Source organism: Heteronotia binoei, chromosome 14 (genome assembly GCF_032191835.1).
Source record: "Heteronotia binoei isolate CCM8104 ecotype False Entrance Well chromosome 14, APGP_CSIRO_Hbin_v1, whole genome shotgun sequence".
NCBI lineage: Eukaryota > Metazoa > Chordata > Lepidosauria > Squamata > Gekkonidae > Heteronotia > Heteronotia binoei.
The window spans coordinates 3,401,774-3,427,466 of record NC_083236.1 but is presented as its reverse complement, the minus strand read 5'-3'; the positions used below and the strand labels follow the sequence as shown (position 1 = coordinate 3,427,466).

General features: G+C 45.8%; 1 protein-coding gene across 1 annotated transcript in view; it reads left to right on the top strand.

The window, feature by feature from the left end:
- LPCAT1 (lysophosphatidylcholine acyltransferase 1) overlaps positions 1-25,693 on the top strand; it is a 154,825-nt gene that overhangs the window by 58,900 nt on the left and 70,232 nt on the right. The window contains exons 3-5 of the mRNA XM_060254342.1: positions 5,404-5,618; positions 18,474-18,586; positions 20,447-20,507. Of these exons, the coding sequence (XP_060110325.1) occupies positions 5,404-5,618; positions 18,474-18,586; positions 20,447-20,507 (389 nt within the window). The remainder of the gene's footprint in view (positions 1-5,403; positions 5,619-18,473; positions 18,587-20,446; positions 20,508-25,693) is intronic.

Below are 25,693 nucleotides of genomic sequence, written 5' to 3'. Positions count from 1 at the left end.
GCTGGATATGAACCTTCATCGCGCTTTTCTGCCTTAGCAGAGAGCAATGGACATTATCAACCTTGTCGAACTTCTGCAGAGTCAAAAGTGGGGCACGGTGCAGCAGCAAATGCTGGGGCTGATGGCGGCGACTACAAGCATTCTACTCTTTGTGAAGCTGAGGATGAGAGGCCTACAACTTTGGTTTCTTTGTCAGTTTCGACCGTTAAGGGACTCACCTCAAAAGAGGTTTGTAATTCCACCTGTGACACTTCAAACACTGCAGTGGTGGAAATCAAAGGACAACATTTGTCAGGGAGCTCCCTTCTACCTACCTGCACCAACAGTGATGATCACAATAGATGCATCTTTGTGGGGTTGGGGGGCCCACATGGACGCTCTGTGTGTGGGTGGCCCTTGGCCTTTGCAATTGACTCACTGCCATATAAATTACCTGGAACTGCTAGCAGTTCATTTTGCTCTTCAATCCTTCCGCCCCATGGTGGCGGGGAAGGTTGTTGCTCTGCTAATGGACAATACTACTGCCCTGTGTTACGTCAACAGACAGGGAGGGACAGTTTCTCAATGACTCTGTGCAGTGGCACTGGAACTGTGGTCGGAGTGCCTGGACCACAACGTCTTTGTGAAGGCTGTGCATCTCCCAGGAGTCCTCAACCTGCAAGCAGACTCCCTCAGCAGGGGTGTGGCTTCCCCGCACGAGTGGGAGATACAGTGGCGCTTCCTTCTACCCGTGTTTCAGCTCTGGGGGTATCCTCAGGTGGACATGTTTGCCACAGCTGAGAACCGGAAGTGTCCTCTGTTTTGCTCCAGAGGGGGCTCGGATCCCGAGTCATTGGGAGACGGTCTGCTGTTCCCGTGGGAAGGTCAGTTCCTATATCTGTTCCCACCTCTGCCGCTATCGACAAGGGTGGTCAAAAAGATCGCAAGAGAGAGGTGGTGGCCTCGCCGGAACTGGTTCCCAATCTTGCTCTAGCTGGCGAGGGGGGGTCTTCTACAAATTTCCAGCGGAAACGGACCTTCTGTCAGCTCAGGACGGTCATGTATTCCATCACAATGTGCGCCACCTGAAGCTGACAGCTTGGTTCATTGACCCTGTGAGTTCTCCAGCAGAGTCCAACACGTTTTTCTGAATAGCAGGAAGCTGTCTACCCGCGCTTCCTATGATAGGAAGTGGCGAAAGTTTCTTCAGTTTTTAGTTGATCCTACAGTTTCACCCCAGAGGGTGGGACTGCCGGTTATTTTTGAATTTTTGTTATCTCTGGTGGATGCTGGCCTTGTTTTTTCCTCCATTAAAGTTTATCTGGCCGCAATACCCGCATTCCATGAACCAGTGGAGGGGCATTCCGTTTTTGCACACCCTCATTCTAAGAGATTTTTGAAGGGTTTGCTTAGGCTTCATCCTAATTGGCGAGGGGGGGTCTTCTACCAGTTCCCGGCGGAACTGGACCTTCTGTCAGCTCAGGGGGGTCATGTATTCCATCACAACGTGCCCCACCTGAAGATGACAGCGTGGCTTATCGACCCTGTGGGTTTTCTAGCAGAGTCCAGCATGTCTTCCTGAATAGCAGGAAGCTTTCCACCCGCGCTTCCTATGATAGGAAGTGGCAGAAGTTCCTTCAGTTCTTAGTTGATCCTTCAGTTTCACCCCAAAGGGTGGGATTGTTGGTAATTTTTGAGTTTTTGTTATCCCTGGTGGATGCTGGCCTTGTTTTTTCCTCCATCAAGGTTTATTTGGCAGCAATATCTGCATTCCATGAACCAGTGGAGGGACATTCTGTTTTTGCACACCCTCATTCTGAGAGGTTTTTGAAGGGTCTGCTTAGGCTTCATCCCCCATCCAGATCGCCCCCACAGTTGTGGGATTTGACTTTGGTGTTGGACAAACTGACTCGTCATCCCTTTGAGCCGATGGCCACGTGTTCGTTACAGCTTCTTTCATGGAAGACTGCGTTTTTGGTAGCCATCACATCAGCACGCCATGCAGGGGAGCTCACGGCTATGCATTGTGACTAGTTTTTCTGGAGTCTGGAGTGTCTTTAGCTCCTGATATTTTTTTTCTCCCCAAGGTGGTTTCTCAGTTCCACCTTAACTTAGAAGTTTGGTTGCCCACGTTTTATCCTACACCTTCCTCGGAAGAGAAATGTCGGCTGCATGCTCTGGATGTTAAGCGTGCCTTATTGTTTTATTTGAGTCGCTCCAAAAGTTTTTGTAAGGACCAGCATCTTTTTGTCTCTTCTGCTGCTCCTACGTTAGGTTCCAGAAATTTGTCTCAGTGGCTTTCAAAATGGCTCACTGAGACTATTAAACTATGTTATTTGTTGGCAAAAAAGCCGTTACCTGGGCCTATTCGCAGACACTCTACAAGAGCAATGGCAACGTCGGTGGCGTTCCTGAAAGGCGTTTCCCTGACGGACGTTTGTAAGGCTGCCACCTGGTCCTCTCCGCATGCCTTTATGCAGCACTACACGCTGGATGTGCATGCTCAGCAGAGGACTCGTTTGGGAGCTGCGGTGCTGCAAGCTGTCTCTTCTGGTTGACCGTCTTCCCGTCTCCAGGTATGTCTTGCTTGCTAATCTCCCATGAGTGTGAAGCACAGAGACCACGAAGAAGATAGACAGGTTGCTTACCTGTAACTGTAGATCTTTGAGTGGTCAACGGTGCATTCACACTACCCGCCCTCCTTCCCCACTGCTGACGGTCTCCCTCCAGTAGGGGCTTCCAGCGGTCAGGAAGGAACTGGCGGGATCCTCATGCTGGCGCCAGCGAGCATGCACACTGGGACGCCTGTGCATGCCCGTTGGTGCTGAGCGCGAAAAAATCCCGGGCTTTTTAGGTACCGATTCGGGGATCGGCGCAGGCGCTCTATCCCATGAGTGTGAATGCACAGATGACCACTCGAAGATCTACAGTTACAGGTAAGCAACCTGTTTTTCTGCCCTATCTTCATCACAATTTCATTTTCCTGTCCCTGCAGTGGGCCTACCATATTCTTGCTCTTTTTCTTACTTTGAACATAACTCTTTTTTTGCTGTTTTTAGCATCTCTCAGTAGCCTAAGCTTATTGTTAAAACCAGATAAAATCAGCAACACAGTAAATAACCTAAAGATGGCACTAAAACTTTAAATAACTCTACTGTCTCACAAGGGAGAGGAGTGTCAGAAAGGTGGTGGTGATGATGAAACCATTGCTGTCCTCAACCAGACACCTGGCAGAACACAACTCTGCCTTACAGACCCTGTGAAACTGCATCAGATCCCATAGGGCACGGATGTTGTGCAGCAGAGTGTTCCACCAGATTAGATCCAGGGTGGAAAATGCCCTGGCTCTGATTGAGGACAACTGGACATCTCGCAGGTTGGGAACCACTGACAGATGTTGATCTACTGAGCACAGTGCCTGAGGGTATCCAGGAGAGGCAGTTTCAGGTACATAGTTCCATGACTGTTATGGGCCTTAAAGGTGAACAGCAAGACCTTGAACCTGATTCGATACTCCACTGTCAACCAGTGCAGCTCACACAGCACAGGATGGATACATCCTGCACATGGAGTTCCTGTGAGGACCTGTGCAACTGCATTCTGCACCAGTTGGAGTTTCCAGGTCAGCCTCAAGGGAAGGCCCATGTAGAACAACAGTAATCCAGTCTAGAAGTGACTGTGGATTGCTGTGGCTAGATCTGGGCGAGACAGGTAGGGAGCCAGTTGCCTGATCTGGCACAGTTGGAAGAATGCCTATCTGGTAATGTTGGTGACTGGGCTTCCATTGTTAAGGAGGCATCCAGGATCACCCCCAGTTGTAATCCTAGGAGATCTCAGGAGATCAAATAATTACCTTATATAGCTGCTATAAAGATTGTAAGAATATGTATTTTTGAGTGTTCAAAAATTATGTTTAAATGCTGTTAAGTATTTTTATCAGGACACAGCATAACAATATCCGCCCCCCCCGCCCCACTTTCAATAGGGCATTTGAAAAGTTAGATTTGCCCTTATAGCAGAAGGAGCCCTTAGAGCAAGGGTGTCGAACTCATTTGTATGAGGGCTGGATCTGACATAAATGAGACCTTGTTGGGCTGAGCCATGTCAAGCTGGGCTGTGTTCCTATTTAAGACTAGGTAGCAGAGATATAAACTTCATAAAGGACACAGACAAACACAATTAAATATATATATTTTAAAAACTTAAAACATGCTTAACACATTAACACTCATTGGTCTTAAAGGTGCTTTCTTTGTATTTCTCCCATGCGATCCAGGGAATGGGGCAAAGGAAGCTGTGGCTCTTTCCTTCCTTCCCCAGACGACTGGGGGGGGGGAGCCTCAGCCAATAGAAGGAAGAGAGACTTGGCTCAGTAGCTCTGCTGTGCGATTGAGAGAGCCTGAAAAAACAAGCTCTGCCTCACCACCTTCCTCCCCAAGGGAGGAGCCTCAGCTAATGGAGAAAATAGAGGTTTTGCTCTGTAGCTCCTGTGCAATTGAGCAAGCCTTGCAAAGCAAGCAGTTATGCAGAAGTAAGGAAGAGGGAGGGAGAAGGAAGCAGATGACAGCCAGTTGCTCAGGGAGCTGATAGGAGCTCTCCGAGGGCCCGATTTGGCCCCTGGACCGCATGTTTGACACCCCTGACTTAGAGAGCTTGATATGGAGACACACTCTTTATTTGACCTACAGAGAGTCTTGTCCAGTTGCTGAGATATCTCACTGTCAGAGAAAAATGGGCATCTACACTGCAATTTTCTGTGCTCTCTGTATGCTTCTATCTTAAAGTAACTTATGAAACAATGTTTGCAGTGGGTACATTTTATTTATTTGGTGGGGCAGAGCCCAGCTCCTGTCACATGGACTATATTGGTCCACCATTGCCACTATCTGTGATGTTTACTGGCAGAAACAGGTAGGGAACCAGAGGTATAAGAGCTGTGGAGATTAGAAGATTAACTTCAGAATCACCCTTCTTTAAAATTACTGTTTTGGTGTGCCTTTAATGGTGAAACTTCAGTGACTCTGGTTCTGCCAATCCTTCTAAGTGTAGCAGGCCCTCTTAGACAAAGATTTGAGGTAAATGCAAAAGTTAAACTCAACAACCTTCGTTGTTCTGTTTGGAGCATTTGGACGACCTCTGAATAGGCAGTCAAGCTTTTTGTGTTCTGATGTTCTGCCTCTTCCTTTAGAAAAGCTGTGGTAAAAACTACCATGTGTCTTGCTTTCTGTGCATCATTGACTGTGAGGGTGTGTTAAACCATTCCTTCAGTTAATTTAACCAAAACATTTTCAGAAAATTGAGAATCTAAACACCTTTTACTTGTCCAGTTAACTAAGAACTTTTTCATATTATTATTATAATTTTACTTGCAAGTGACAATGTTGTGTTAATGTTTCTTCATCTGTGGTATCTAATTATTTTCAGGGTTGTGGATGTCTTGCTGAAGGCAATCATGAGAGCCATGTGGCTTGCTGGAGGATTCCATTGGATAAATGTAAAGGGCAGGCAGGCATTGCCAACTGAAGCAGCAATATTGACTCTGGCCCCACATTCCTCATACTTCGATGCTATCCCTGTAACAATGACCATGGCCTCCATTGTTATGAAAGCAGAAAGCAAAGATATTCCTGTGTGGGGAAGTAAGTCAGTGAAGCATTTACCTTCCAAATAACATTTAGAGTGAAGTCCTAACAAAGTTGTGATCGTTTTTCATTGATGAAAACTGGAAGACAAAATCAGTCTGGCAAATAATCTCACAGGATTGGTTGACACTTAACAACTTGTTTGTAAAGCAGAAATAAGAAACTTGTTCCGAAGACCTCTTGGTAAGTCAAGAGTGAGTCTCTTTTAAATGTCCAATATACAATAGGTGCAAAAGCTATTTCCAACTCCCAGAGAATGATCAGTTAGTTCTTCAGCTGCCAGTTAACAGGTAAGAAAGGGGTTTAAAGAGAGTGATAGCTGTAGCAATGAAACTTGCTAGCTGTTCTCTTTAAGGAAGATGGCAATCCAACAGTTCCGTTCCTGATGTGCATGTCAAAGTAGGCATTAAAAAGAGATTTCAGCATTTCCATTCCAGTGGAAATGATATCACATGAGCTTATGGTCTTGGTCTCAGGAGTCTGCATTGCCTGCTGGCTGGAAGTGTCAGATGTCACAAAGTATCCCTGACAAATCAGTAGTAAGTACTGATTACTAATTTATTATTTTATTATTCACTTTGTGTATACCTCACCTTTCTCCACAGTGGGGTAGACATAAAATGGTTTACATTATTCTCATTTTATGAGAATTATTCTCATTTTCATTTAACCTTTACAACAACTCTGTGAAGTAGGTTAGGCTGGGTGTGGGAAATTGGCTTGAGGTCACCTAGCAATCTTCCAGTCATGTGGGGATTCATCCAGAAAGAGAGGGGAAAAGAAAGTAAGCCAACTAAGCAAAGAACTCCAAAGGAATTTTAGAGTTCTAGTAAGGGGCCAAAAGTTAAAAACATCAATAGTTATAGACAAAAGTACATGTGTTTATTACAAAAACAAATACAAATGTTGTAGGGGTCCAAATGAAGCCTCATAAAATCATCAAAGTGAGAAATGCATAAAAAAGAACCATATATGACCAGACACGTTTTGGCCTGCAGAGGCCTTCTTCAGAGGTCAAAAAGTACTAATTGCAACATACAACAAAGCCTCTGTTTACTTGTAAGGCAATAAACAATTAATATAGGACCTAAAATAGAATGTTCCAATCTGGAAATGAATGACAAAAAAATGTGTAGGGAGGCCACAAATGTATCTGGCCTTATGTCAGCTGCAGTTAGGTATACTGAAATAATAATATTACGAAAATATATCTTCCAGTTTAGGTCTTAAAAGTACAGGTAAAATTCCCTTATCTGGGCCAGTATAACAACAGTATGTGTCTCCCAAATCGTAGTTCAATACTCTAACTGCAACACCATGCTGGCTTGCTATAATGTTCGTGGATGTCTGTAATATTGTCCCCTCCATCTTGTTAGTCAAGCCCATCTTGTATCTTAATCCCATGCAGTCTTTCAAATTTACATTAAGCTCATCACCTCTTTCACCGAATTTGAGCAAATTCATTTGTTGCCAAGGATTTTGGACATTGAACTTCAGTGTTTAGTTCAAAGACAAATGCAGCAATTGAAGCTTAATTTGTATGTTTTTTTCTGCCAACCATTTTCCTAAGGAAGAAAAATGTGGTTGTCTAGAGAGAATAAATGTACTAGAATTTAGTATAATAGAGGTTACAAAATTAAACTTTGTTTTAGAAGCTCTTCTACAAAAACTTATCAATAAGTAGCAAGGGAGAAAGTTAGATGATCAGGGTTATAAGGTATAGACAGGTATAATTGACTTCGTGTGTAAGAGAGTTCTCCAAATGTCCCAAAAACTGAAAGAGGTTCCAAGTTATATTTCATGCACCATGAAGAAATAGCTAGTCTTCACATTAGTTGCATACTTGCAAGCTGTAGAGAAACTGGTGGGAAATGACAGCTAGCGTTTTCTTAAATTCCATCATAGCCTTCTCTCTCCTAGTTTTTCCTTCAAGAAGATGGCTAGTAACTTCTCTGACCTCCAGTAGTCCTCTGCACATGTACAGAGCCTTGGTGGAACAAATTCAGACTGATTAAATAATGGTAGAAATTTTGCTTCTATTCCCTTATAGCTAAAACTATACCATTGAGTGTTACATAAGGAAGAGTGAGGCAGGGGAAGGCATTATGTTTCCTAAATGGAGGTGGTAGAGAGTTTGAAACACTGTGGTCTATTTTACTAGATTGTTTTTTGTGATATGATACCTTTGTATAATGAAACTTTTTATACAAAAAATATTTGTAGAATATACCTTTTCAACAGCCCAGTTCTAGTTCTTAAAATATTTACATTTCTTAATTCCATGCTTGTTACAGTTGTATGCAGACTCCCATTCTCCAGTGGCCTGAGGTGGGGCAGCCTCTACTTCCGGGAGAAGCTCCTCCCAACAGACAGGCAGGATCGCCAATCTTTTTTCCACCAATCAAATTTCCTTCCTGAGCGGGAGGGGCTTCTCTCTCAGATCTTCTTCATGGTCTCTGTGCTTCACACTCATGGGATAGAGCGCCTGCCCGGATCCCTGAATCGGTACCTAAAAAGCCCGGGATTTTTTCGTGCTCGGCACCAGTGGGCATGCGCAGGCGTCCCAGTACGCATGCTCACCGGCGCCAGTGCGAGGATCCCACCAGTTCCTTTCTGACCGCTGCGCTGAGAGGATCTTCTTTCGTGTCCCCAGCCGGTTAAGTAATTTTGGATTGCTTTTACCTATTTTATATAGCCCGTTTGTTGTTTTCTTAGTTAGTAGTTAGTTGATAGTTAGTTAATAAAAAAAAAAAAAGAGTTGTTGTTGGACTTGCCCTTAGTTTTCCCCCCTGTTTTTCCCCCTCAGAGGCTTTCCTGAGCGGGTTTTTTCCTTGCGTCTATGGAAAGATGTTGGGTTTTTTTTAAAAGGTGCCGATCTTGCGGGAAGAAGATTGCCCCCCCCGATGGCCATTCCCTCTGTCTCCTCTGCTTGGGCGAGGGGCATCGTGTGGATTCTTGTTCACATTGTTTGAGCTTCTCCAAGCAAACGTGCAAGAATTGAGCAGCGAGGCTTTTGGCTGCATTGGTCAAATCGGCACTTCGGCCGCAGAAGATGGCATCGGGCCCGTCAGTACCGATGGGAGAGACCACAGCCCCCATGGTCGTATCGGCTGATACATCGCCAGTCAGGACCGAGATGTTTTTTGAGTGAGGGCGTTCCACAAAGTGTCCCTCTGAAGGGTCGGTGGACACCCCAGCAAAAAAGCATCGGGATGATTTGGGGACCCGATCATCCGTGCCGAAGAAGGCGAAGTCTAAGGAGAAGCGGAAGAAGAGATCGCCCCGCACTCCTTCGGCCTCTCATGACGCTTCGGCATCGATGGCTGCTCCACCGAGAAAGATCTTGCCATCCCCACGTCACAGCTATTCAGTGTCGAGAGGCAGTGCTTCACAGCAACTCCGTCTCTCGGCATCGGAGCATGAGATCGATCTCACCCAGCGATCCCATTCCTCCGGATCGAGGTGGCGCAGTGAAAGTGACTCAGTTTCAGAAGTCGAAGGATCGGCACCAATAGAGCTGTTGGAGCCGATGGACCAGGTGAGGGGTCGAAGTGATTTGGAACCATCGACGGCAGTTCGTTGCTTCCCACCACCACCACCTTGGGATCAGCGCCACTGGCCTGCTCCATATTCGTACCCCTATCTGCTGTACCAATGGTACCCTCCTTGGGACTTTGCAGAGTGGGGCCGGCAATCTGAGGTATCCCAGATGTCGAGACTCTCCCAGCATTCCAGACGCCGCCCTTTGGCAGCGATCTCTGTCCCGCCTGAGAGGCGCGCGGTAGTGGTGGAGGAGGTCCATTCACGCTCGTCGGTAGCGATTCGATCGCCCATCAGAGAGTCGACACCGATACTCTCAGAACATTCGTTAAGAAGAGAGCCTTCATTGTCAGACTCCGAGGTCAGTACCAACAATCCGGACAGGACCCTAGAGCCTTCGCCAGTGTCGCATACGGCTGAGGATCTTCCTATCCCACCATCGGAGGATCTGAAGTTGTATGGGGACCTGGTGAAGAGGATGGCAACCTCTCTTTCCTCCCTGTGACACAGCCACAACCCGTCGTGGATGATAAGATCTTCGACATTATGCAACGGGACACGTCTACGGCAGTTGCATTACCTGTGAAGGCAGTGAAGGAGCCCTGGGCAAAGCCTGCCTCCACTCCGGTGTCATCGAGGAGATTGGACCACATGTACCGTGTCCAAGAGGCTGGGACAGAATTCCTCTTCTCAAATCCGAAGCCAAATACTGTGCTTGTGTCATCATCCTCAAAGGCTCGCAAGATTCATTCTTCCCCACCAGATAAGGAACGGAAAAAGTTGGACAACGTGGGGAGGAAATTTTACTCTACAGGGGCTCTGGGAGTAAAGGTATCTAACTATGCCGCATGCATGGCTAGATACCAATACTTGGTATGGGATCAACTCACCCCTCTCCTGTCCTCCCTGAGCGAGGAGAAAAGAGCGGCGGCGAAGAAGCTGCAGAAGGAGGGCTTTGCTGTAGCCAAGCAACAATTGACTGCAGCAAAGCACATGGTGGACGTCTCCGCGAAAACGATTACATCGGCCGTCTGCCTTCGACGTCACGCCTGGCTGAGGTCAACAGCCCTCCAGCAAGACACCAAGGCCTTCGTGGAGGATCTGCCTTTTGAGGGAGAAGGCCTCTTCAGCACTATTACTGACACTGATCTGCAAGAAATTGATAAGAGCATAAAGAACTCCAGGGACCTGGGTGTCCAGGCTCCCTCCAGAGTTCCCAAATCAAAACAGTGGCACAAGCCCTGGGTTAAGAAATCTTACCAGAAGTTCTCCCCAGAACAACAGCGGCGACCTTGCTCTGCTCAACTGGAAAGCAGGTCCCCATACAGGGGGAACAATAGGAACCGATATGCTTCTCAGACCACCGGCAAGTCCAAGGGCACACGCCCCCAAAAGCAGGGCCTTTGACTTTCCCGTAGCACACGTCACCATCCCCATCCTCTCTTCATCCATCTGCCTCCGCCCTTTCCTACCGGCCTGGGAGTCTATCTCAACAGACAGGTGGGCGCTTTCCATCGTAGCGGAAGGCTACAGAATAGACTTCGCTCAGATTCCGACCTAATCCGTGGTAATCACAACGCCCCCTTCCCCACCTCTGCTGGCGGAGGTGAGCAACCTCTTACAGAAACAAGCCATAGAACGGGTCCCAATGGAGGCCAGGATGGGAGGCTTCTACTCTCGTTACTTCCTGGTTCCCAAACGGGATGGGGGTCTGAGACCAATCATGGACCTTCGGAATCTGAACAAGCTTATTCTGTACCAGAAGTTCAGAATGTCCACTCTACAAACAATCCTGTCCCTCATAAACCAAGGGGACTGAATGGCAACACTGGACCTCAAAGATGCTTACTTCCACATTAGCATCCATCCTGTGTTCAGGCGTTTCCTTCGGTTTGCAGTAGGTTCTCAACACTTCCAGTTTAAAGCCCTTCCGTTCGGCCTGTCCACTGCACCTCGGGTGTTCACGAAGATGATGAGCGTTGTGGCTGCCCATCTCTGGCTTCAAGGGATAGGCGTCTTTCCATACATCGACGATTGGCTCCTTGTGGCGGAGTCGAAAGAGAGCTTGTCATCCCACATTGCCATCACTCTTCATCTTCTCGACACCTTGGGACTGCAGGTCAGTTTGGAGAAATCACACCTTACTCCATCGAGGACAGTTCAGTTCAAAGGGGCTTTGCTGGATACCATCCTGCATCGTGCGTTCCTGCCTCAGCAGAGAGCGGTGGACATTATCAACCTTGTGCAACTCTTGCAAAGTCGAAAGTGGGGCACAGCACAGCAGCTGTAGCGGATGCTGGGGCTGATGGAGGCGACGACAAGCGTGCTACTTTTTGCGAAGCTGAGGATGAGAGGCCTACAACTCTGGTTTCTTCGTCAGTTTCGACCATTGAGAGACTCGCCTCGAAAGCGGTTTGTCATTCCACCTGTGACTCTTCAAACTCTGCAGTGGTGGAAGTCAAGGAGCAACGTCTGTCAGGGAGCTCCATTTCATCTCCCTGCACCTTCTGTGACTATCACAACAGATGCATCTTTGTGGGGGTGGGGGGCCCACATGGACAGTCTGTGTGTGGGGGGCCCTTGGCCTCTGAAATTGACTCACTGCCACATAAATTATTTAGAACTGCTGGCAGTTCATTTTGCTCTCTGCTCTTTCTGCCCCCTGGTGGCGGGGAAGGTTGTTGCTCTGCTAACGGGCAATACCACTGCCCTGTGCTACATCAACAGGCGGGGGGGGACAGTCTCTAGATGGCTCTGTGCACTGGCACTGGACCTGTGGTCGGAGTGCCTGGACTACGACATCTTTGTGAAGGCTGCACACCTCCCTGGGGTTCTTTGCAGAATGCAGCAGCCAGACTGCTATTGGGCCTACCTCGGTGGGAACATGTGCGGGCTGGGCTGCGGGAACTGCATTGGCTGCCAGTTATTTACCGAGTTCGTTACAAGGTGCTGGTTATTACCTTTAAAGCCCTATATGGCCGAGGACCTGTTTACCTTAGGGACCGCCTCTCTCCATATGTTCCCTGAGAGCACTGCGATCCAGCTCACAAAACCTCCTGGAAGTACCTGGGCCAAAGGAGGCCAAACTAAAAATAACCAGAGAACAGGCCTTCTCTATAAAAGCACCCCAATGGTGGAACCAGCTGCCGGAAGAGGTGCGGGCCCTGCGGGATATTAGCCAATTCCGTAGGGCGTGCAAAACCGCCCTCTTCCGGCTAGCCTTCCAAGATGAAACCTGAAATGAACACCATGCCATCACTAACATCAACAATCGAGTTAGCAATAAGATAAGATTATTTTAGATTGATTTTATTGTTTTATTTAAGTCATGATGAGGAACGTAGGTTGCATGCTTTAGATGTAAAGCGTGCTTTATTGTTTTATTTAAGTCATTCTAAGAGTTTTAGCAAGGACAAGCAGCTTTTTGTTTCATACGCTGCCCCTAAGTTAGGTTCCAGGATTTCGTCTCAAAGACTGTCTAAATGGCTCACTGAGACTATTAAGCTGTGTTATTTGTTGGCTAAGAAGCCGTTACCTGGGCCTATTCGCGGCCACTCTACAAGGGCGATGGCGACATTGGTGGCGTTCCTGAAAGGCGTGTCCCTGACGGATGTTTGCAAGGCTGCCACCTGGTCCTACCCCACTTGCCTTTATGAAGCACTATGCGCTGGATGTGCATGCTCAACAGAGGACTCGTTTGGGAACTGCAGTGCTGCAAGCTGTTTCTTCCAGTTGACCGTCTTCCCGCCTCCAGGTACGTCTTGTTTGCTAATCTCCCATGAGTGTGAAGCAGAGAGACCACGAAGAAGATAGACAGGTTGCTTACCTGTAACTGTAGATCTTCGAGTGGTCATCTGTGCATTCACACTACCCACCCTCCTTCCCCACTACTGACGGTTTCCCTCCAGTAGGGGCTTCCAGCGGTCAGGAAGGAACTGGCGGGATCCTCACACTGGCGCCGGTGAGCATGCATACTGGGACGCCTGTGCATGCCCACTGGTGCCGAGCGCAAAAAAATCCCAGGCTTTTTAGGTACCAATTCGGGGATCGGCGCAGGCGCTCTGTCCCATGAGTGTGAATGCACAGATGACCACTCGAAGATCTACAGTTACAGGTAAGCAACCTGTCTTTTTTCTGCCCTGCTTCAAGGCAGATAGAAGGAATTGGCTGTGCTCCATTTGGGTGCTGTGATTCCTATTTATTTGTTTATTTTTCTTCTATGTTATATTTCTGTTAATTTTTCTCTGTTCTTTCTGTTTGTTTGGGAGATTGACCAGGGAATGGGAAGAACTTGGTTCTCCTCCACCCTGTGCTAAGTTTTTCAGTGGCAGCAGGAATTGGGAGATGTTTGCAATGGTGAGGACTCCTCTCCCCAGCTCGCATGCCTCCCCCAGGATCTCCCAAGCCATGGAGTCTCCAGCCTTTGGGCCAGGAGCTTCCCCTGTTGTGCCATTTGAGTAGGAGCATTAGCAGCTGTTGCACCAGAGCGCACAATTTCTAGAGGCTTTTGTCAGTAGACTTCAGCCATCCAAAATCCTTCAGAATTCTGGTAAGAAGAGGTCCAAATTAGAAACCCCCTTAGGAGGGTTTCCTTTCATTTAGTTTTTTCTTTCCCAGCAAAAAAAATGTGGGAAATGGCAGTGTGGGTGGATCTCTCTGAGTCCATGCACCAGGATAACTTACAGATGACTTCCAGAGGCACCTGGATTAGGGCAGGTCAGCATTGCTGTTATTGTTGGATTTAACAGCAGCATTCAACATGGTCGACTGTGATTTTATGACCCACCGCCTCACCAGCACAGGAGTTCAGAGGACTGCCCTTCAATGGTTTTCCTTCTTCCACCATGGTCAGGAACAGAATGTGCCACTTGGCAAGAGGGTCTCCCTGTGGCACTCACTTGCATGTGGTGTGCTGCTGGGCGTGAGCCTCTTGCCAATGTTGTTGAACATCTATATATGCTCCTTCACCCAGTTGGGTTGGAATGTCACCAATATGCGAATGACACTTTTCTATCTGTTATTGAATGGCTGCCCAGACTCCACCCAGAGAGTTTAACCAGAGCCTTGAGGGCCATGACTGGTTGGTTGCAGCACAGCCTGTTGAAACTTAATCCAATAAAGATGGAGGTCCTGTACCTGAGTGGGAGGGGAGGGGGGAGGGGGTTTGAGGCCAGGATCAGACTGCTCAGACCAGATGGTTCACCACTTGCACCGGTCCAGAAGGTATGGAGCCTGGGGATGATCCTGGATGCCTCACTCTCTATGGAGGCCCAGGTCACTGCAGTTGCCAGGCCTTTCTTTTTCTATATTTAGCAAGTCAGGCAATTGGCTCCTTACCTTTCTCCCCAGGACTTGGCTACAGTGACCCATGCAGTGGTCACTTCCAGGCTCGATTACTGTAACTCGCTCTATGTGGGCTTGCCCTTGAGACTGATCCAGAAACTCCAGGTGGTATAGAATGCAGTGGCACACCTGCTGATGGCATCGCCTGTGCGGGCATACATTCAGCTGGTATTGCACCACTTACACTGGCTATTGAGTTCTTGATCTGCTTCAACGTGTTGGTATTAACCTTTAAAGCCTTGCTTCAAGGTGTTGGTATTAACCTTTAAAGCTGGGATCAACATGTCTGAAGGACCACCTTTCCCCATATGTGTCCCGAGGAGCCTTGTGCTCACAAGATCAACACCTACTGGTTACCCCTGGCCCAAAGGAAGTCCACCTAGCCTCCACCAGGGCCAGGGTATTCTCAGCCCTGACTCCAGCCTGGTTGAATCAGCTTCCTCTGGAGATTAGGGCCCTGAGGGACTTACTGTGCTGTTCCACAGGGCCTGTAAAATGGAGCTGTTCCCCTGGCCTTTGGGTGAGATGGGCATCCATCTCAGATTGGTCTCACTACTCTGGTTCCCAACTACTGAAATACCACTGATTCCACTTATGCGGCCTTAATGGGTCTTTTTAAATTGCTGCTACCTTGAATGTTGCTGTTTTAATTTTTTAAATTTATTGTATTGTTTGTTGGGATCCGCCCTGAGCCTGTATGGGGAGGGTGGAATACAAATTCAATAAAGAAATAGTTCTCTTAAGGAGCTCATTCTCAGAACCATTTTTCTGACTGATATCTCCTCAGCCAGAAGAGTGTCTGAACACAAAGCTCTCTCAGTGGACAAGGAGTTCTGCCATCAGTAGATGGGCTACAGGCTATATTCTTCTCACCTAACAAATCCACAGCTATAGACGCTCCTCCAGGCGTTACAGCTCAGTCCCTCAAAAAGGCAGCAAATTTGGCAACCTGTAGATCTTTTCCTTCTTTGGAGGTCATATGCAAGTCTGCAACCTTGAGGTCTGCCCATTCTTTCACCAGGCATTACAAGATTGATAAGTTGGCCTCCACGGAGGCAGCCTTTGGAAGGAGGGTCCCACAGCATGCTAGGAACTGCGTCTTTCCCTCCCAGAGACACACTGCTTTTAATATCCCAGAAGTAGAGATTACCCCATCCTGGAGAACAGAAGATTTTTAATAATAATAATAAGTTTTTATTTATACCCCACCCTCCCCGCCAAGGCAGGCTCAGGGTGGCTAGATTTGTCTCATTTACCATGAATCTTCTTTTTCGGTGGTCCAAGGGTGGGGCAGTCTAATTCCACCTGAGGGCAGCTTTTAGATTTGACTCCTGTAATGGAGGAGTCATGCTGTCCTCTCCTAAGATTCCCTCAAGACTATCATCTTTCTTTGTCCCGGTGAGCTTCCTAGGGAGTGTTCAATGTTATGTTTAATTATGTGGTCCTTCCTCTGCACTGTTACGTAGTCTTTTCTGATAGTCAGAGGTGGTTCTTGTATAATTGTTTGGGAAAGGGAATTTACTGCTTCGGGACCAGACTGGAGCCTGAGAGAGAAGCCCCTCCCCTTCAGGAAGTGCAAAAAAAGACTGGCAACCCTGCCTGCCCTTGAAGTAGAGACTGCTGCACCCCTGGACCACCAGGAGGAAAGATTCACAGGAAGTGAAACAAATCTTCCATTTCCTCATATGCTGTGCCAAGGGTCCTCTGACCCCCACCAACAAAATTGAGTAGTGGGTTGCAGAAGGTGGGTGATCTTTCCTCCTAAGAAAACTTACGTGCCCTTAGAGTTAAGTCCAGCAGTACCTTAGAGACCAACAACAGTTTCAGGGTAAAAACTTTAAAGAGTCAAAGCTCTTCCATTAGATGTCTGACCAAGGGAGCTTTGATTCTTGAAGGCTTCTGCCCTGAAACTCCAAGGTGCTCCACGACTTGAATCTAACTGTTTCATTGTAGACCAACACAGCTACACAGCAGATTGAAAAGAGGCCCCTTTGCATGATGTAAGGGAACGTCATTGTCAGTGTTCCTTTATTACCTAAGCGGATACTGTTTTTCCTTTGAGGAACAGAGTTTTAATCAGCTTTGAAAGCAGGCCCAAGTGATTCCAGTTCAGCTGTGGAGGGTAACAAATACAATATATCAGTGGTTTGTGTTGCAGTAGCAGAAGTATAAAACTGCATTATAAACTGCATTACTTCTGTATTTTACTGTGCTGTTGGTATGGCTGTTGCTCAGGAAAATGTGGTTTTGTGCTAGTGTTTTGGTCTATACCAGGGATGTCAAACTTATTTGTTATAAGGGCCAGAACTGACATGTGGGACTTTGTTGGGCTGGGCCACCAGGAAAAAACATGAAATGGCTGGGCATTGTGAACTTCTCAAACCCACACAACCTCTCTGAAACAAACATCTGCCATCCCTTCCAGCCAGGGCTCTGGCAGCCAGTGCACTGATGAAGACCTGCACCGATAAAGAGGTGGAGTGTTTGGAATCAGCTGGAAAGCACAGGGACCATTCCAGTTATAGAGCACAAATTCTGATCCCAGGAGCTCTTGTTCCACTATGGGGACTGTTATTCCATTCCTAGAACAGTTCTGCTAATCCCAGGAGCTGTCATTCCATTCTACGTCCTGTAATTCCATCCCAGAGCAATGAGCCAGTTCCCAGGGGTTGCCATTCCGCTTTCCAGTTCCAGCACAGATTCTCTTCCTATGGACTGTCATTCCACCCTGGGAGCTGTCATTCCAGTCCCAGAATGCTTCTGCTCCTCTCAGGGGCTGCCATTCCACTGTGTGACCTGCCATTCCAGTTCCAGAGCAAAAAGCATGGCTTTTGGGATACCCACCGCATGCACGCAAGCACACACACAAGCTAAACAACAAATGAAGTAGGAGAAAACTATTAAAAAGTAAAATATTCCCTTTATACTGCTTGCATCAATACTTCAATAGAAGATTCAGGGAGCAATCCTAAGGTCTACTTGTAAGTAAATGCCATGTTATTCAGTGGGGATTACTCCTAGGAAAGTGTCTTTAGAATTGCAGCCTCAGTACAATAGAAGTACACTGCAGCCAAAATAAAACAATAAACCCCAATTCCAACAGTTTGCATGCATGACCTCTCTGAAACAAATACCTGCCTTCCCTTCCAGCCAGAGTTCTGGCAGCCCAATCAATGCACTGGTGAAGATCCGAAGAGGTGGATGGTGTGCTATTTGGAAATGGCTGGAAAGCACAGGCACCAGCATGCTCAGCACCTCTAGCCACACACAGCCTGCAACAAGGGGCAAAGAGAACTTCCAAGGGCAGACAGAAGGCAGGCAGGCAGCCTCCAATTGATACCAAAAGAGGAGAGAAGGAGGGGCTGATTAATCCCAGGAGGGAGACAACAACACCAAGATTAAAAGGCTGGGCAGGAAAGAGACTTCTCTCCCTTCTCTCCTCACTGCTACACATACACACACACTGAGAAGAGCCACATGGATCCACACCTGCTGCTTCCCCCACTCACTGGCTGGATTATTTGACACCTCAGTCTATACCCATGATATTGAACCTCCATCCCTCTTGCAGTCCCAGTGAGGACAAATAATGAAAACAGTTATCAAAAGCTTTGAATGTGTTTGATTTAGTGAGCCAACTGCAGGAAAAGAAGGGAGCAGTGGAATAAGAGTACCATAATATATATTAATATATATCAATATATATTAATAAGTATCTTGACCAGTTTAAATAGTATATATATGCATTTGTCAATAGTAGTTTGGCTTTTAAAATGTTTTTATTATATTCATTACTGTTAAAGTTGTTTCCACTTAGAGGAAAGATGAAGGGTCTGTCATACTTCGTTTTGATTTGTGTTTTGTAAACGAACTATTGCTTATTTCTCTGTTTAGACAAGACCATCAAATATCTGTTGTGCTAATAAAGTAATAAAGGGATATATTTAGGACATCTGTGCTTTTTTCCAGCTCTGATCAAATACATTCGACCTGTATTTGTATCTCGATCAGATCAGGATTCCCGAAGAAAAACTGTTGAGGAAATAAGACGGCGTGCTCAGTCAAATGGCAAATGGCCCCAGGTAGGCTGTATTGTGATATAATAATGTTGGCTGATTTCACAATATCTGTTGTTGCTCTTGAGAATGTTTGCATAGAGAGCAAGGGTGCCATACCTTCGGCCTGTCTTTGCATGCATGCTGAGAGGAGCAGCAGGGAAACAAGATGAAGTCACTCAGCAGTGGAAAGGATTAATCCATGGCTCTGACCTTTAACGTATTCCTCACCACAGTAGACCTCCTGGTGCTCAGTGCACCATCCTCTTGCTGTCTAAGTCTGCCCACAGATCTAGCTTTGCCACTGACAAAGTTTGAAGTTCTAGCTGCTCATTTTCCTGTCATGTGACATCATGTCACATGCTTATAGCTCATTGGTGTCTGGGTCTGGAAAGGCTTGGAAAGACCATTAGTTTACAGGGTAAATAAAAACTTACCTTTTAATGTAAAATAATAGATTTTTCTTTAAAATTTCAGTTGTATGATATGCACCTTTAGAACATTCTGGCTTAAATTGATATGTGAATATAATACAAACAAAATATAGTTTATGTTCAACCTTTGTCCCAATTATATCTTTACTACAGATTTATTTGGGTAAAAGTTTATTTACTTGTTTGAAGAATATATTATTAGGGTTAGGTTTTAGACTTAAAATACTACTCGTTATTGAATACTAATAGTATGTTTCATGGATAACATAGAACCGTAGAGCAGTTGCAGTCCCTGATCCAGAATACATTAACTAAAAAAACAGTGGATGTGGAACCAGATCAGCATCTGTTTCTTGAGTTCATTTAGGTTTTAAATGAGAAAAGAATTATTGTTTGGCATATGAGATGGGAAAAGGCATTTTTATCATACTCGCTGCCTTACTAGCTGTGGGGGCGGTTGGCCTTTCAAGTCTGCAGTTCTAAATGAGAGCTTCAGAGATACCTGGAAGATTCCAAAGATTCCATACATTCTCTCACAGATCACATTTCCTTTGTAGAATGTTTCCAAGTGTAATCTGAAGACCTTCCTGAAATTAAAAAAAAAACAACCTGTCACTTTTTGAACTTTTTCAGCTTTAAAGGAAAAGCACACATGAAGAATGTCAGTCATTCACCACAAACAACCAGCAATTTTTTTGTGATGTAAATAAGTCAGAGTTTATTAAATGCCTGCTCCCCCCTCCCCCTTGCACTGAAAACTTCCTGGTTTAGATGTCTTTCATATAACCATAATTTGTTTGTAACATATGAATTCAGGCACTGTAACAAACTGAGATTTGTTTCTTGACCTCAACATGAAATTTTAACTGTGCCAGTTTAAGTAGAATTACACCTTTCAAAGTCCGTTAAAATCAGCGGGCTTAGAAGTGTGTAACAGTTTAGGATTGCCCTGTAAATCACAGTTTGTTCTTGGTTTTGGTTCTTGGTCTTCAAACAAGAAATGAATTGCAGTTTGTTAATACATCTGAATTTATACATCAGAGCAAACTGGTTTGATGGAAGACATCCAGGTTTATAGAGTCTTCAGTCTCAGTGCAGTACAAAGGAGAAAAGAAATGTGAGAATATGTTGCTCATTCGTATCACTAATAAATTATTTGTTTTGTGATGTCTAAATGCACCCAAAGACTTCATCTGTGGTTTTTTTGCTGGTTAAAAAAGGAAGGAGGAGTCCCCTTTGACCACCAAAAATGTTGTGCTTGGAGGATCATGGACCTGCAAGGACAAAAGCCTTATGGGATGTTAGGTATAATAGGGACAGAATAAAATGAGAGAACTGGCTGAATCCAATCCTGTGTTCTGACTTTGAAACATAAACTACTTAAAGAGACCCAAAGGATGTACTGTACAAAGTAACATGTAGAAAATTAGGGGTTTGTGTTTACCTTTTTTAGATAATGATATTCCCGGAAGGAACCTGCACTAATAGATCCTGCCTAATTACGTTCAAACCTGGTAAGTTTGCCTTATATCCTTCCTCTCTGATGCAATTTGTGTAATGTCAGATTTTGAAATGTGTACTTTTATTGTTCTCTATCCCATACAGCTCTGTCTCATACATTAAGCAAACTCATGTTCCTTTTCTTTCTGCACTTGAGGTGGTAGTTGAGTAGAAACAGCTATGGTAGTTATCTGTATAGTTTGAGTTAGAGGCACCTCAAACAAAATATCAGTGATGCCGTCTGTTGGGGCTGAAAGTTCTTTCGGGACCGCATCAAGGTAGGTGAATCCTGAACGGATGTTAGGAAAAAATATAGTTTTGTTTATTAAATTTATACCGGCCCTCCCCGCCGAGGCAGGCTCAGGGCGGCTTACAACATTGGTCATAATAACAATAAAAGATTAACACATTAGTAATAAAATCAGTTAGTTAATAAAACAATTTGGGGAGGGATGGTGGCTCAGTGGTAGAGCATCTGCTTGGGAAGCAGAAGGTCCCAGGTTCAATCCCCGGCATCTCCAAAAAAGGGTCCAGGCAAATAGGTGTGAAAAACCTCAGCTTGAGACCCTGGAGAGCCACTGCCAGTCTGAGAAGACAATACTGACTTTGATGGACCAAGGGTCTGATTCAGTATAAGGCAGCTTCATATGTTCATATGTTCAATTTAAAACAGTTGATGCTAATAATATTTTGTTATTATCCAGTTACCCTGACATGAATATTTCCTGGATTCCTTCTGCTGTTATAGGTCTCAAGGGTCAGCTGAAAGCAAGCTGGAAGAGTATGGTCTTACAGGCCTTGCAGAACTGAGTGAGGTCCCACAAGGCCCTAACCTCTTCCAGTAGCTGATTCCACCAGTAGGGAGCTGCTACTGAGAAAGCACAATCTCTAGTAGTCGTCAGTCTTGCCTCTCTCAGCCCAGGGATCACTAAGAGATGTTGAGTTCCCGATCTTAGTACCCCCTGGGGAATATGTGGGGACAGATGGTCCCTCAGGTAGGCAGGTCCTCTGCCATAAAGGGCTTTAAAGGTAATGATCAGCACCTTGTAGCGAATCCGGTATTCTAGTGGCAGCCAGTGCAGTTCTTGCAGCGCCAGCTGTATGTGCTCCCATCTGAGCAACTCCAATAACAGCCTAGTCATCGCGTTCTGCACTAGCAGTAGTTTCCAGGTTCGTGACAAGGGCAGCCCCATGTAGAGGGCATTACAGTAGTCCAGTCTCAAGGTGACCGTTTCATGGATCACTGTTGCTAGGTCGCTTCGATCAAGGAAAGGAACTAGCTGTTCTGCCCGTGTCAAGCCCCTTGCTGTTCTGTATCTAGAAACCTGTCTGGTACCTCCAGGTTTTCTCTCTCTCTCCATTATTTACCACCTAGTCAACACGTAGGCACAGACATCTGGTAGGGGGTTGTTTATGGTCCTCAATAGATCTGTTGTATGTGAAAGCCATACTCCCTAATTCCCAACCCCCTTATCTCGTATTCCTGTGAGAAACCTTTTGTAGAAGAACCATTAGAGTATTTCTTTAACCTATGACCTCTGGGACCTCCTGTTTATTAGTTGTTTATGATACTCTTTATTATATGCATGTAACCAATTGTATCTCAGTTTTTTCACTGACTGTCAGTGGAGCACCTCGAATTCAAATAAAGGCTTCTGTTTGAAATAACAAAGGAAATCATTATTTGGAATATCGGGGCTTGACAGTCCACCTGAGATGAAAAAAGGCAGATTTCACAGTTGCTGCTATCTGGGCCTCCATTGTCAAGGAGGACTCCAATAGCACCCCCAAGCGTCTGACCTTGTACGCCATTGTCAGTGGCACACCATCAAAAGTTGGTAGGGAAGTTCTCACCCAGACTGCCGCGACTCAGGCAAAGGACCTCTGTCTTCATTGGATTCAGTTTCAGTTGGCTCAGTTAAGCCATCCAGCCACAGCTTGCAGTGCTTGGTCCAGGTTTACTGGGACGTCGTCAGGTCGGCCGTCCATTAGTAGATAGAGCTGGGTGTCATCAGCGTACCTCCGGGCAATCTGGGCAAGGGGTCGCATGTAGATGTTAAACAGCATTAGGGATAGAACTGCCCCCTGAGGCACACCACAATTAAGGGTGTGTCTCCGAGACTATGCTCCCCCAATTGATACCCTTTGCCCCCAGCAACAGAGGAAAGAGGAGAGCCACTATAAGGCTAACCCCTGGATCCCTGCGTCAGCGAGTCAGCAGCTGATGGTCAACCATATCAAATGCAGCTGATAGGTCTAACAACATCAGTACCGCCATGCCACCTTGATCCAGATGCCGCTGGAGGTCATCCACCAGGGCGACCAAAACTGTCTCTGTCCCATGACTTGGACGGAAGCCAGAATGAGTAGGCACATTGATGAACACAAGTTATTGAGGAAGACTCAGCATGGGTTCTGTAAGGGAAAATCCTGCCTCACTAACCTGTTACAGTTCTTTGAGGACAAAGGGACCCAATAGATGTTGTTTACCTTGACTTCCAGAAAGCTTTTGATAAAGTTCCTCATCAAAGGCTCCTTAGTAAGCTCAAGACTGGTGGGAATCTAGGATGGAAGCATCCTCCAGAAAGCTCTGTAACTGTAGCGCTACTGCCCTCTCAATAATTTTACCCCAAAAGGGTAAATTCGAGACCGTCTGGTAATGTGCCAATTCGACCAGGTCTAGGGTGGACTTTTTCAAGAGAGGGCGGACCACCACCGCTTTAAGAGACGTTGGAAAAAGCCCTTCCAAGAGAGATCTATTTACGATATCCTATACAGGATATTGGAACTCTCCCTGGCAAGCTTTAATCAGCCAGGATGGGCAAGGGTCCAGATCACATGTAGGGCCCACAGTAGAGAAGATTCTGTCAACTTCCTCCAGACTGAGTGATTTAAAGCAATCCAAAGCTGGTCCAGAAGACAGGCACTGGGCCTCAAGTTCGCATACTGTTTAAACTGTGGCGGGCAGGTCGTTGCGGAGCTACGAGATCTTGTCTGTGAAAAAATTCGCAAAAGCCTCACAGCTAATATCCAATTCCCTAAGATTTCGCCTGCCTTGTGGCAGGAGATCTGGGAAGTTACAGGGCAGTCAGTCTGACTTCAATACCGGGAAAGTTGGTAGAAACCATTATCAAGGACAGAATGAGTAGGCACATTGATGAACACAAGTTATTGAGGAAGATTCAGCATGGGTTCTGTAAGGGAAAATCCTGCCTCACTAACCTGTTACAGTTCTTTGAGGACAAAGGGGACCCAATAGATGTTGTTTACCTTGACTTTCAGAGAGCTTTTGATAAAGTTCCTCATCAAAGGCTCCTTAGTAAGCTCAAGAGTTATGGAGTAAAAGGACAGGTCCTCTTGTGGATCAAAAACTGGCTAATTAATAGGAAGCAGAGAGTGAGTATAAATGGGCAATCTTTGCAGTGGAGGACAGTAAGCAGTGCAGTGCCACAGGGCTCAGTACTGGGTCCCATGCTCTTTAACTTGTTCATTAATGATTTGGAGTTGGTAGTAAGCAGTGACGTGGGCAAGTTTGCAGATAATACTAAACTGTTCAGGATGGTGAGAACCAGAGAGGATTGTGAGGCACTCCAAAGGGATCTGTTGAGGCTGGGTGAGTGGGCGTCAACATGACAGATGAGGTTCAATGTGGCCACATGCAAAGTTATGCACATTGGGGCCAAGAATCCCAGCTACAAATACAAGTTGATGGGATGTGAACTGGCAGAGACTGACCAAGAGAGAGATCTTGGGGTCGTGGTAGATAACTCACTGAAAATGTCAAGACAGTGTGCGATTGCAATAAAAAAGGCCAACGCCATGCTGGGAATTATTAGGAAGGGAATTGAAAACAAATCAGCCAGTATCATAATGCCCCTGTATAAATCGATGGTGCAGTCTCATTTGGAATACTGTGTACAACTCTGGTCACCGCACCTCAAAAAGGATATTATAGCATTGGAAAAAATGCAGAAAAGGGCAACTAGAATGACTAAAGGTTTGGAACACTTTCCCTATGAAGAAAGGTTAAAACGCTTGGGGCTCTTTAGCTTGGAGAAACATCGACTGTGGGGTGACATGATAGAGGTTTACAAGATTATGCATGGGATGGAGATAGTAGAGAAAGAAGTCCTTTTCTCCCTTTCTCACAATACAAGAACTCATGGGCATTCAATGAAATTGCTGAGCAGTCGGGTTAGAACGGATAAAAGGAAGTACTTCTTCACCCAAAGGGTGATTAACATGTGGAATTCACTGCCACAGGAGGTGGTGGTGGCTACAAGAATAGCCAGCTTTAAGAGGGGATTGAATAAAAATATGGAGCAGAGGTCCAACAATGGCTATTAGCCACAGCATATTATTGGAACTGTCTGGGGCCGTGATGCTCTGTATTCTTGGTGCTTGGGAGGAGGGGGGGCAAAGTGAAAGGGCTTCTAGACCCACTTGTGAACTTCCTGATGGTACTTGGGGGGAGTTTTTTGGCCACTGTGTGACACAGAGTGTTGGACTGGATGGGCCATTGGCCTGATCCAACATGGCTTCTCTTATGTTGTAAGCATCTGAATTAAACAATTGTGCCAGGCGCGAAGTTGTAGATGCAATCTTGGCCACAAAGTAAGCTTTCTTTGTGGCTTTGACTGCCATCTCACAGGATCTCATAAACTCTCTATAAGATGTTCTAGTCGCTTTGTCTCGAAATACGATGGGAAGGGCGCTTTCTCTTCACCTCCGACATGCTCAGTAGATGCTTGTTCTTCTGGATGAGAAAGTGTGCCAAAAAAGCTTGAGGGTAGCTATTGGATTCTCCAAAGTAGGGTTCATGCTCAAACACAGTACCCATGTATGGGACTGCACAGAGACCATGAAGAAGATCCTTTGCTTTTCCAAATTAACTACTGGGCAAGAGCAGACACATTTTAAATTTTATTGTCAGAGAATACACATGTTCAGCTTATAAATATCATAGATAGGCGAACTTTCTAAAAACATGTCTCAATAAGAGAACTATTGCTTTTTTTGGCAATGCAAGTATTGTACAATCCATGAGACTAATTATATAATTATTTATTTATTTATTTATTTATTTATTTATTTATTTATTTATTTATTTATTTATTTAATGGACTTATATCCCGCCCTTCTCACCGAAGTGTCTCAGGGCGGCTCACAACATAATGATTCATACAATTCCATTTAAAAC